Genomic DNA, 13,580 nt, shown 5'->3' with positions numbered 1-13,580 from the left:
CACCTGCTGCTCTCTTTTTTAAAATAAAGATTCCATTGAGTCTAGAGAATTTTACTAGATATTCCCTTTCCTTAAAAGACTGGTTTACCTGTTTTTTTTTCACATGTTACTAACAAGATTAGGAGTTAGTGTAGTCACAGTAACATTCTTTTTTAGCTGTATCAGTCTTTTTTTGTTTTACAGATTTATATTAGGAAAGTGGCTTAAAAAAACATTTATGAGCAACAACTGGTTTAATTATTTAGTCTGATTTTTAAAAATGCAAGTACTGTTGGTTGTTACACATGCGACTGTGAAAATTGTTCCCACCACACTCATTTTCTTTTGGTGAGACACAGTCAAGGCCACTCTCAGGAACCAATTAGCAGTTGAACCTCCCAATCAAATTATGACAGCGACTGATGCTTTACACCACTGCCATGTGATGGCCTTTGGAACTCCAGAACCTGATTAGAAAATAGAAAGTAGCTGCTTCTTATAAAACTTTTATAAATTGGGAATGACAGTGTTAGGAGGTGAGCGTCATATAGCACTTTTTATTTTTAGAGTGTAGGTTCAAAACAGTGGATTCTCTGGTGAGGAACATTTCAATGAATGACAAGTATGGAAAGGAAGGGTGGTATTGAAAGGTAACGAAAGACCTGCTGATTCAATGTCAAAGATGATTTTGGTTAGTAAGAAACAGATGGAAATGAAATTTTTGACTAAATGAATACCATGCCGTATTTTTCTAAATGTTAGTCATGGTTTTTTGCATAGTTTGGCAAGGGGTGCGACTTGTACTGAGAAGCGACTTATATAGGATTGTAAAAAAATAAATATTAGCTCATATATTGTTATTTTCCCACAAACACCTGGCTGCCCTTTAGCAGCAGTTTACCCTATATGGGCTGCAGGGTGGCGCAGTGGTTAGCCCTTTTGCCTCAGCAGAAAGACTGCTGTACCAAGAAGGCCCCGGCTGGGAGACCTGAAATCAGCAATGGGGTCCTTTCTATGTGGAGTTTGTATGTTCTCCCTGTGCATGCGTGGGTTTTCTCCTGGGACTCCGGTTTCCTCCCACTGTCCAATAACATGCTTCATAGGTTAATTGGTAACTCTAAATTCTCCTTAGGTGTGAATGGGAGTGTGTATGGGTGGGTGATTGTGGCCCTGTCGACCTGACCAGGCTATACCCTGCCTTCGCCCACGAGTGGCAGCCCTGTGACTCCGAAAGGTTTAGAAGAATTAATTGATGAATGAACTGCTAGAGTAGAAGTGTGTATTTCAGTGTTGGAAGAGTGGGCAGTAAGAAAAAATTGCTTTGGGCGGGTTGACATTATTTGGGCAGGTTTGGGGTTGGTTCGGCGGTTTTTATTACAACAAGTGAAGTGTGGTCAGGGGAGGCACGTGAGACAGTACCAAACACGTCATCGTCCTCGCCATCATGAGCAACTAAAAATAAAATAAATGTGTCTACTAATCTGTTCTATGAAAAGCAATTTATATGTATGATTTTAATCCTTATTTCCCCTAAAATCTGTGTATTTTGCATAATTCTTGTTCAGTTACAGCACAGGCTGTGAGATGAAGTAGGCTCACGGAGCGCAGCCTCACAGCAGATCTTGCAATCCTTTGTAAACTTGGCTGATTGACAGCAGCAAATTGTGGATGTAATATCATAAAAATATCATATTTTTAGGTGACTTTAAGGCTGGAAAAGTGTGACTCTATCTGGCAACGTTAGTGTATCTGCTACTGACAGCAACCCAGAATAAGAAGCGCCGTCCAAAGCAAACATGGAGAATCTTCTGAATCTTCTTATTCTCCTGAACTCTATGACATTTTTCTAATTTGCATCGAGGCATTACTGTACTTGTTTTTCTTCTTTCCTAGACGCCTGAACACAGATGTGGAGACGTGTTTACTGATGCTGTTGTAGAACTCCTCAAAATGAATAAACCTGATCTCTCCTGTGTGTCCTGTGTGTCTTCCGTGCATTGAAAATGAGACAGGCAATGCTTACATTTAGCGATGAGGCTTAAAACTTGACGGTAGCTCCTCCCAATCACAACTGGACTGTCTAGTTTCTGAACACATTTTTAGACAAGCACTGAGCAGAAAATTTGAGATGTATCGAAAAAGAGGCAGTGGGCGCAAATTTGAGGCGTTGTCGAAAATGAGGCAGAGGAGGCAAATTTAATGCATGAATTGTGTTGTGTTCAGCATTACACCGGGCTTGGCAGATTTGTTAAGAATCGTTGCATTTTTCTCCAAAAAGTGCAACTTATACTCTTTGATTGTTTGTTATACATCTTTGGGATCTGCATGTTATACTCCAGTGCGTATGAAAAATCTGAAAAATACGGTAATAGAAAACATTGGAAGAATGAAAGCTTGACATGAATGGAAATAGAACAGATAAGAAAGACAACACAGTAACAGTGAAATGATGGTTTTTGCACATAAGGAGGAATCGAGATGAAGAGAAAAGAGCAAGAAAAGAAACCTATAGCGAGCTGAGACAAGACTTTTGGCAGAGCTCAGGGTTTCTTGGTGGATCGGTTCCACAAAGCTGAGCAGCAGAGGTCTTTCTGTGAAAACTGTGAAATGTGTTTGTGTGTGTGAAGGTGATGAGCTGGAAGGGTAGGGGGAAAGGGTTCAGGATGGAGCGCACTTACGTGAAGGCGAAGGCCACCAGAGCACCACTAACCACAATAAAGTCCAGAATGTTCCACAAGTCACGGAAGTAGGATCCTTCATGGAGAAATAAGCCTAAGACCACCATCTGGAAGAAACGGAGTGTGTTTGGTACAACTATAGCATGTGAGCGCCAAAATAACACACACTCACACACAGGCTGTCCACACTCCAGCACCACTATTTACAGACAAGCACAGGTGCACATGAAAAGAAAACAAACCAAAGCAAAGACAAGAAAATCATCACTCCACACTTGTACACCCATGCAGTGATACTTTGTTACCTTGATCAACATTTCAAATGTGAAGACGCCTGTAAAAACGTAGTCAAAATAACGCAGCACCTGCAGAGCAACACAACACCATGAGTTTTAGTCAATCGACTTAAAAAGAGGAGGAGGAACAGAGGGATAAGGCAAATAAAACAGTTCAGGTCAGACTAACAGTACAAGAGAGATTTTACGCTACTCAATCCTACACTCAGTAAGTTTAAAAAATGTGTACATTATGCTTTGTTAAATACATGCTTTATTCTGCTTTCTAATTTTAATTTGCCTCCTTTTTTGTGATCTCTGACCCCGATGGCAGACATGAGTCTTTCCACTGAAATTAAACTAAATTTCTAACAAAGCAAAGGACTGAGCTACGAAAATGGAACAAGATTTGCTGCTAAAAGATGGTAAGTAGACAAGTCATCAATACATAAGGGGTTGTTAAGAAATTCCTTTTTTTCTCTCTCAGTGTTACAGTTGAAAACAGTTGATTTAAAGAAAAAACTCAGACATGTCTAAAAATACTTGTTAAATTTGAGATCTAATTATTAAAAGAAACATTTGACAACATCTGATATTCACTGTGTTTTATACCTTCATCTGTCTCCTATTTAAAAGACTGTGGGCCTGATTTAGTAAGAGCACAAACAAAAGATGGAATATTGTATGTCCACGCAATAGATTTCATGTGCAAATGAATTTATACAACTGCTAAGGCTGCAGCCTTGGTCACATGCACCCAATATGGTGTATTGACCCTAACGGGTGCTGCGGATTTCTGGGTTGTCTGGGCCCATGGAGGGTCATAAACAGGAGTGGCTTCATCTTATAGGGAGTGCAGGTGTATCTTGCAGTTCCCTTGAGGCTCATGTGGCTATCTTAAGGGAAGCCATGAAAATGGAAGTGTATCGTAAAGTATTTGTAAGGATAGTCCAAGTCAAATTTCCTAAATTCTAACAGTCAAGCTGCAAGCAAGGAGTGTACCCTCATCACCTGTAGAGCTCTAACTGGCTCCTTATGCAGGGTTTGAGGGTTGAAAAAAATAAAAAAAATGATGTGCCTGCATCTCACCTACTTCACCCTTACTTATCCTTACGCGTTTTTTCAGTCTTTGCTACAACCTGTTGCCTGCAGCGTTCCCGTAGAAAAATCTGTATGAATATTTAGGCTCTATGGGTTCACAAAACGGACTCATTGAGACCTTGATATTTTCTGTGGGCTACCTGTGTGTCCCATACAGGTTTGTCCATTTCTTCACCAGGGTTAAACGAAAGATAAATCAATGGATTGTTGAATATTACTTAGATTTGTAAAAGATTTTCTAATCCTGATTGCGCAATAAATAAGAGGCCCAAAGTGCAGCAATTCAATGAGGGTTGGGCATTCTCTATGGATTGAACACATTAAATAAATGCAAATGATTGTTAAGAATTGATCACAGGAATGGCGTGATGTATGAACAAAAGAAGCAGTCTGCAGCCCTTAGAAATGCATTGATATTCATAGTTTTTCTGCACTATGTGCTCTTATAGAACTTCTTTTTCTTTTAAAAAAAACGACAAAATGCCTTATAATCCGGAACGCCTTAAATAAATAAATCCTCTAGTTGGAGCAATGTTGAGAGGTACACAACACCTTGTTAAAATATTTGGTTGGGTGTTATTGGTAATTCTGGCACAAACCAAGATGGGAAAGCCAATATAAGTTGCTTTTCTCAATGTCAGAATCAGCTGATTCACAACGATCGCAAAAACAGTCAAAGAGATGGTCAAATAAGACGTGTTGTTCGGGAGTTCTGGTCTAAAAGGGTAAAGAAAGTGTATTTAAAGAACAGAAAGATATTAAGAGATGCGCAATTTGATTTACAAGAAACACCCACGTTGCATATTCATTAACAGCAAATGTGCAAAATGGATTAGGCTTTCTTTTTTTTTTTTACGCAAGCCAAACTTGAGTAAATTACGTCCCCTTCTCAGTTACAGGACTTAGCCTAGGTGTAGATTCATAGTGAATGCCGTGCCTATACCGTAATGAATGTACACACTGAGAACACTAAGAATGACAAACACAGAAAGTGCTATGCCTCACATTGTTTTGAGGTGAGTTTGGGTTGACAGGGTCCTCTGCAGCGAGGGCGATGCTGCTCATAGCGATGACAGACAGGATGCTGAACTCAAAATACTTCAGAGTCAGGATGTAGTGACAGCACCTCCGAAACCTGGTGCAAACACACACATGTATGCCCATGTTGACACAAAAAAGCACACAAACACACTAAACATTTGCTGCCCGAGGAAAAAAAAAGAGTTTAATATGCAAGTGTAAATATAAATCTGTCATTCTGAAGGAAACAAGTGGGGATATACTCACGGGTTAGTGGTGGACAATATGAAGCAGGAACTGAAGGGAGGCATGGGCTTGGGGCCATCTTCAGCTCCACCTTCATCCTCCTCCTCTTTTTTCTCCTCATTCTTTTTCTGGTCAGTATTAGCATTCTTGTTCACTGAGAGAAAAAACATCCTAAATTATTACGAATCGTTGAAAAAATTTGAGGACAAAAAAGAGACTAGTATGTCACTCTGTGGTTACAAAAACACCTAAAATGCGAAATATATATCGATTTAGTTTGCAATCAAGCTGAACTGGCAACACAAGAAAAAGCCATAGAGTCCCAACTCACTTCCTGCCTATAATTTGTATACATTTTACAACATACTCAAAAGCGTTTGTTGGCGTTTGAGCGTCTAGAATGTCAGATTTTGAGTTTAATGTCTTCCACAGACACAGTTAGTTTCACAGATCTTTAAGCACGCACAAAATAGATTAATATTTCACTGACTTTTCAACCCAGAAAGGAAATAAAGAACAGTTCAAGAGTAAGATGCTGTAGTTCAAATGATGATTTGGAAGTTTAAAAAAAAGCGGAGTAAGTCCCCATTGAATAGCATTTCAAATGTGTCATTAAAAGCAATGCCATGCTTATGGCAACAAATACAGCAGAAAACTCAAACATTTAATGGAAAAACTTAAGCATTACTAAATACCAACAGAAGACAACAACATAGCAAATCTTGATTGGTAGATCAAAGCAGGTGTTAACAAGATATAAGGCAGAGTAAAACAAACAAAGGAAAAAGAAAAGCTGGACAAGATAACCCGAACATTAAATTAAGCTAAAGATCCATAAAAGTATGGGGTCAAATCAGAATCAGTTTAAAGTGAATGAAAAACCAGACTGTTAATTTTAATAACAGAGATAGTTAATTTAAGGAAAAAAAAAGTCTTAACACCAAATAAAACTTAAAATTAAAAAGTACAAGTTGTAAACTGAAAGGTAATATTGAAAATTTGAAAAATAAAATGGTAATTTTACAAATGTACAAATGAAATTTACAGTTGCAAGTCAGACTTTTCGCATTTTGCACTGAGCATAACCTTATGTGGGGGTGGGCTTTGAACACATTGGCTCCCTGGGCATGATTGACATTGGGTGACAGAGGTTATGGTAACAAAATTTCTGCTCCATAGCAGCGTCTGCTATTGGCGCTGGCTGTCTCATCCCTCCTTTGATGTGGTGTATAGTAGTGATAATGCTTTCCCAAATTTAGGTTTTTCATTCACTTTAAGCTGCAGGGGCGGACTTACCATTAGGCAAAGGTAGGTGATCACCTGGGGCCCCCAAACTCTCTAGGGACTCAGAGCTGAATACTAAATAAAAGTGTCTAAAAATAAATTATACATCCATCATTATTTAACTCTGTCATAAAAAAACACTCGGAATCACTGAACTGGCAAACGATTGATCATGTAAAGTGTTTTGTCCTCCTCCGCCATTCTGTAGCAATGCTTCCAGTAAACAGCAAGTCCAAGTTAGCACAGAGAGGCAGCATTGGGAAGTTCCCAGCTCAATAGGGCAGTTTTAATTCTGACTTTGGGGCAAAAATTGCTTTAGGTGCATGGACATAATTTGGGTGGGTTTGGGATCGGTTTGGGGTTTTTTGAGTTCCTGGCTGAAACACGTCTCAGGGAAGTACGGTCTGAGGAGAAGCAGTGACAAGCAGGGACAAGCCTGTCATTTTCTCACCTGCCATCACAAGATGTAAAGTGTACTGATAATAAAATAAAACAGGTCTACACTGACCTGTTTCATAAATGCAATGGATAAGTTTGATTCTTGTCATTTTAATCATTTTTATTTTATATTAATTTATTTTATTTTATTTTGTGTATTACTGTTTAATTTCAGCTTAGGCTGCGATCTCTGCTGCACGATCATGTTATGCTTTCTTTTATTATTTTACATTCTAAACATTTTTATTCCATGTCCTCCCTTTCTATATAATAAGTGATGTATTTCATTTCCTATTTGAAGTGAAGCTGCACTGAAAAGACAGAATCAGGCAGAAAAACAACTGAGCTTTTTGTGATATTAATATAAAAACAACAGATTATTTGTTTTATGAATGCATACAGTACAAACATTTTTGGGAGGATTTTACTGTTGGTGTTGCGCAAAATTCCTTTTAATACACAATTAGAAAAACAAAAAATACTTTTTTAGACCTTTGTCGGGTAATATTTGATGTATATTTTATTTAATACATGAAAAGTTTATATTCACAAGAACAAGTTTTCAAAAATTAAACTCCTCTTTATTACGTTTCACAAGAACATTTGCTTTTATTTTAGCTCATATAAAGTCATGAAAAGTAAAAAATACAAGCACAGTTTCTACTTTTGTTTATGATAGCCTAAAGGGCCGTACACACCGGGACGAATATCGGCACACATTGTTTGCCAGCGTTTTTCAACACGTTTTTTGTGTTCACACCCAGGCGATTTTCGCTGACGATGAGCCGAGTGAACATGCAAATTCATTCCCTGACATTAGATGGCGCTTAATGTAAAACAGAAATATCCCCTGTACACAAGGTGGCGCTGCGCAACTTTACGCTTCTTAAGTCGTTTTCACTTAGAAGAAGAGAGCAAGTATTTACGCGCTTGTCTGAATAATAAAAAGAAAACATGAATATTTCAAGCACCACTATCTTCAGCTCCAGTTCCAACGATGAATGATGAAAGACGCCGGAAAAGACGCCGATTTTGGGTACATCCCATAGTTCAAGAAGAGAAGAACATGGGGAGTTTTATCGACTGGTACAAGAGCTGAAAATGTATCATGAGTGTTTTCGGGGATATTTTAGAATGTCCGTCATTATTTCTTCACGGCAGTGTAGATGCTACTTCGCGTATGTTGTGTTTTACTGTAACTGCAGAAGCTCCAGACACGTGTGCAAAAGTGCCATTCTCATTGGTCGTATAGTTTTTGACGCGGTGCGTTGAACCAAAAAAACGAACCCGAGGCGTTTTTAAAAAAATGACGCTTTTACGCGTGGCGTTTTTCACGTCGGTGTCACATTGGTGCCCTTTGTTTAGTCACGAGGCATTAAATGTCAGCGAATATCGCGCAAAATTTGTCCCGGTGTGAACAGGCCTTAATACTTCAAACCACAACTCTTAGTGTTTAATAATTTGTGGGGTTGTTTTCACTATTCTTAATTTTTGAGCAAAACATCAGTGGCGGAAAGTAAAAGTTTAATAAGAGTCCATTATTTCATATTTTTCTCTGACTGACTGCAAAAATGATAGTTGGACTTTCAATCAGACCAAGAAGTAATAAATAACGGATGATTAATTACTGCTAATTATTCACTGATAATATTTTGGGTGTTTTTTGTTGGGTCTGGTAGTCTTTAGCACTTTTAGGCTGGAAAACTGCGACTCTATCTGGCAACACTGGCAGAGATTAAATGATTCAAAGCAATTTTAAAAAAGTGGTCAAATGAAACAGAGTGATCCAGGGGACTGTGAAAAGAGGAAAAGGCAAATAGAAAGCAAGACATTTGTTGCCAAACTTCCAATTGTGCTGGCAGACAGATAAAATAGGAAAAACAAGAAAAGAGTTAAAAAAAACTCTAAAAAAAATTAATTTTTTGTCTTCTTTATTCAAACCTGACATATTAAAGAAAAGACAGTGAGTCGTCATTTGTTCCTACTAGGAAGTGAGGGATTAACAAAATAGTGCATTTAATAAATGTTAGGTTTTCCAAGTAAAAATAATGTAGATGATATAAATATATATTTCTCTAAAATTTAAATGTGGTTATAGTTTTTAAATTGTTATCAAAACATTTGGATTCTGGACATTGACGTTGTCTAATAGTGGACCAGTAAGGAGGGTATTCAACATTTTACCCTATACGTAAGTATTTTTTAAAGAAAATAATTAATACAGCCGCTTCAGTGGACCCCATGATATTGTTAGCCTGGGGCCCCCAAACGGCCAAGTCCGCCACTTTTAAACTGATCCATATTTGACCCTATAGAAGCATCTCAAAGGTCAGAACATTATTAAAGACAATCTGTGGAAGAACATGAAAAGATGAAAAGCGTTTGAGTTTGGAAACAAATTACTCAAGTCTGTGGGATTGCAAAATGAAAATAAAAAACAATATATTTACCCTTTTTACTACTATTCAGTTGTTGTTTTGTGTGCCTACTTCACAAGTTATTGAGGAAAGAGCTCTTTAAATTGTATGCTATAGTATTTTTTGTTTTAGCTTTTATAAATGTTGAATTCTTCTTCCGTGGTCCGTTCTTTTTTGTGTTCCTTTTTAATAACATTTCACCACTGACATTCATGTAAAAGAACGTACTGTATTTAGCATGGTTTTGAAATGTTTTCCTAGCACATTCTTGTTAATTGCTTAGGGCTGGCTGACATAAATTGGACCTGCTGTAGGGTTGGTGGCTATGCTGATGATAAACAGTTGTATGTAAAAATGGACTCCAGTCCCACCCAAACTTTTTCTTCCCTCCGAGACTGTCTAGAAGAGATAGATGCATGGATGGCTGAAAACTCTCTCCAATTCAACATCAACAAGACTGAAGCCATATTAATCGGTACACCTCACCAGACCAAAACATCCTTCATCAAAAGCATTATGGTTTCCGGTCAAAACATTCCGCTCTCTTCAACTTTGATAAATCTTGGTGTCGAAATCGACTCTATCTCACATTTGATCATCACATACGTCAGCTCTCCAAAATGTCTTTTCTCCATCTTAAAATTATTGCAAAGCTCCACTCTTCACTCACCCAGTCTGATGCCGAAAAACTGATCCATGCCTTTATCTCCTCCAGACTTATCAAGTGAAATTATCTTACTGCACTGGCAGATAATTTCACTTGACTTAAGACCATATAATCTAAAAATAAGTATTTATTTCTTGTATTTATACAGTTAATTTTTGCAGTATACTGCAATGCTCTCCTTGTTAGGATTCCTGGCAGGAGCCTGAAAAAGCTTCAGCAGATCCAAAACTATGCTGCCAGGGTCATGACGAGGCGATGCAAATTTGACCACATCACTCCTGTTCTTCAGTCACTTCCCTGGTTGCCCATCCGTTCCTGAATTCATCACAAACTCTGTCTCCTCACCTAATGCATCCATGAACTGTCCCTCCATACCTTAGTGAGTGCCTTTCCCCGCACGCCACTTCACGGCTCCTCCGCTCAAATTTCACTCATTGCCTTCACCAACCAAGGACCAGGCTAACCACAATGGGGGACAGAGCCTTTCAGGCTGCTGCTCCTCGACTCTGGAACAACCTCCTAGAATCTCTCAGAGCCCCACAAAGCCTTGACACCTTTAAAAAAGGCTTAAAGGCGTTCCTTTTTAATGCTGCTTTTTAGAATTTTTTTCCTTCTTATTTGTAAACTGTTATTATTGCTGCCTTATAATGCAACGTTTGGAGATATTTTTCCAAATCTAAAACTCATTTCTTGTTTGTTAATATGTATTATTATCATTATAATTTTTCTTGGAAAAAAGTGAACTCTGATAAATTTCTCCTGTATAAATAATTGTTAAAAAGAAAAAGAAGAAGTAATTGTGGTTAAAGTCAATGTCTGAAATGTATTGGTCTACTCTCATAAAGCTTACCCTGCAAGATGGCATTAGTGGAGGGGTATGGATAGACAGGAGGCATGTCGATAGTTGTGTAGTCGCATTTGGCCATGCTTGTCAGGATAAGGCTGTCCATGCTGTGCAGCAGTGTTTGGGTATCAGCGTCGCTGCAGTTGAGCAGGTTGTTGACATGATGAGGGTGATTGGGTGGGAGGGCATAAAGGTGGCCATGGGCGCCTGCCAGCTTGCTGTTGTTGCGGAAGTTGTCAAGGTCCTCATTGTACTGCTGGATGGGCCGTGTGGTGGAGAGGCTGGGCCCGGCACTGTGGTGCTCCCTGGTGGAAGATGAGTGAGGAAAGAGTAAAGGACTAAGGTCACATATACAGCTGCCACCGCGCAGTAGAGAGGCATCTGCAGAACCATCAACATTAGCTTGCGCTGCTCAATTTTTCAGAAAATCGTTGGCGTGGTCATGAATGCAGACGGTGGCAGTCAAGCTGCAGTCAGTCAGGCGGGCATGACGTCATTACAAGATCGGGCGACAGCTGGGCGGTCACAGCTAGATCACCAGCCGGCAGCAGCTCTAACTGTACAATGTGTAAATGTCTCCAGCCGTGCTTATCAAGTACCACCGGCAGTCAGCCACCATCCGCCAGTAGCCCGGGGGAATGTTCCCTGCGCGCTTGCGCAATTGTGCACTGCTCCCACATTTTAAGCGCACAAGAAAAAATTCAGAGCGCACAAAATAAATTTACTTACTGCTTACATACACAAACATCAAAAACAAAGTTACAAACTCAAATTCATTAGAGATGTGAAAATGTGAAACTCAGGGGGATTGAGGAAAAACAGGAAATAAAGAACGGTTTTCAGCTGACTGTGAGTTCATTAACATTCTTTATGTTTATGATCTGTTCAGTTCCCTTTGTGGCTGTACCTACAGGTCTCAACATTTAAGGGTGCCAAGAAGAAACCTATTTACAAAGGAATTGCTGTTAAGATAGCTCGGCCAATGTTGTCTGCCAACAGGTTGGGCATGTCTTGAATCAGTATAGCACAAATGCATAGACGTCACCTCTGCCGAGAATCAGTTCAGAGATAACGCAAGATCCGGCTTATGTTTTGGTAGTCAATTTCCGCTTATTGGCAGGTTAATTTGCATGTTAGCTTATATTTAGCTTAGAGCTAAATATTTAAGTTGGAAATGTGTATTTAACAAATATATATTTAGCTACAAAGCGGAAATGTTTAGTTTGGTAAATAATCAGATTTAAATATTTATTTGCAAACTAAATTGCTATTAATATTTATATGTGTTACTTCACAAATGGCCGTTGGTCTACTCATCTTTCGTATTACAGATGCAAATAGCACATGAGTTGTGTGCACCAGACTTAAGTGAGTACCACGGGAAAAAAGGAGAAAAGAACATGCTGGGGGTGGGGAGGGTTTGCTTATAGGGGTCTTTAGTGTGCTCAGGGAGCTTGTGTATATGCACAGACACATGAAAAAGTAGAGGGAACATTCCTGCCACCGAACTACCACCACGCTACTTTCAAATGTTTCAAGGCAGTGGCTGACGGATGTCAAAAAATCGTTCAGTCCTCTTCGACACCGTGCTGCATATAAAAAGCGCTACGCCTGTCACTCTGTGACCCAGTTTGATGACTTGCTGTCCCGCGTTAGTCCTTGGAAGAAATAAATTCAAATAAAATTAGAGAAATATTTTTATCTCGATCAAAATAAAAAAATATAAGTTTAGAAGGAAAACAATCAGATCGTCCTCCATGTTAGTTTCAGAATCCACCAGCTGATCCTGTCATCAATGCGTCACAGGCCAAAGCCGAGTCCATAATTGGTAAAAGTGAATTGGGTTCTTTGCCAAAATTCTGATAATAATTAATTAATTAAATTTAGTGCTGCAATGCCCAAAATGCACCGCATTGCCAAAAATGCGCTGCTGCCAGACCGTGGTGCCCGATGCTAAAAAAACAAATGGAAGCCCATGAGGTTGCGTTTACACTGCTCTCAGTAACGCGTGTTCAAGCAGCCACTTTATATGAGAAATGTATGTGCTGTAAATGCAGGGTTATAAAGCACACCTGATTACGAGCCACACCTTCCCAATTTAATGAGGATTTGTCACTTTTTGCATACACAAGCCGCACTTGTATACAAGCCGCATGTTGTGGAAAACAAAGTGGCCCATCACTGAGACCACATTAGTTTCAGAGGGGGAGGAGTAACCACTAGATTTTTGCCTATATATTTTCACACACTCATATCTGCCAAACAGCATGGAGCTCACTTCAGCAACCAGCTCCCTCACTTATGGTGTGGAAATTCACACTCAAATTCCCCACATCCCATGAGTCTTAGGGGTTTAAGGCGGGGCTAACCCCTGGTTCGCCACACTGTGTTGTAGATTGAGGATGTATATGTGCTGAAACAGTGTGCGTGTTTAAGAAGGAGCATGGAGCTGCAGCGAGAGCAGCTCTCCCCTCCTTCCGGCAGTAACACGGCAGCAATGTGGAAATAACAGGGCTGGATGAAAAAACATACCAGTAAAAGAGAGCACGGTGACTTAAAAGCGCCTCGGCGCAGCGGGTGCGCCAGAAGTTTCCTTCCACAACAGTGAAGGAAACTTCTGTCATGCAGCAG

At 39.4% G+C, this 13,580-nt stretch overlaps 1 protein-coding gene across 29 annotated transcripts in view; it reads right to left on the bottom strand.

Moving 5' to 3' along the window:
• Positions 1-13,580, bottom strand: part of cacna1ab (calcium channel, voltage-dependent, P/Q type, alpha 1A subunit, b) — a 255,351-nt gene that overhangs the window by 64,893 nt on the left and 176,878 nt on the right. For all 29 annotated transcript variants that reach the window (XR_013653298.1, XM_078940252.1, XM_078940306.1 and 26 more), the window contains 5 exons: positions 10,956-11,254; positions 5,321-5,453; positions 5,039-5,168; positions 2,963-3,022; positions 2,658-2,764 (listed from right to left, as the gene is read on the bottom strand). Coding sequence is in view for 28 of the 29 variants with exons in the window: in XM_078940252.1 (XP_078796378.1) it covers positions 2,658-2,764; positions 2,963-3,022; positions 5,039-5,168; positions 5,321-5,453; positions 10,956-11,254 (729 nt within the window). In the remaining variant the exon portion in view is untranslated. The remainder of the gene's footprint in view (positions 1-2,657; positions 2,765-2,962; positions 3,023-5,038; positions 5,169-5,320; positions 5,454-10,955; positions 11,255-13,580) is intronic.

This window comes from Oryzias latipes, chromosome 1, assembly GCF_053564925.1.
Source record: "Oryzias latipes strain Hd-rR chromosome 1, Olatipes_Hd-rR_3.1".
Lineage (NCBI taxonomy): Eukaryota > Metazoa > Chordata > Actinopteri > Beloniformes > Adrianichthyidae > Oryzias > Oryzias latipes.
Note: the sequence above shows the minus strand (reverse complement) of the source record. Positions and strands in the feature narration are given on the sequence as shown.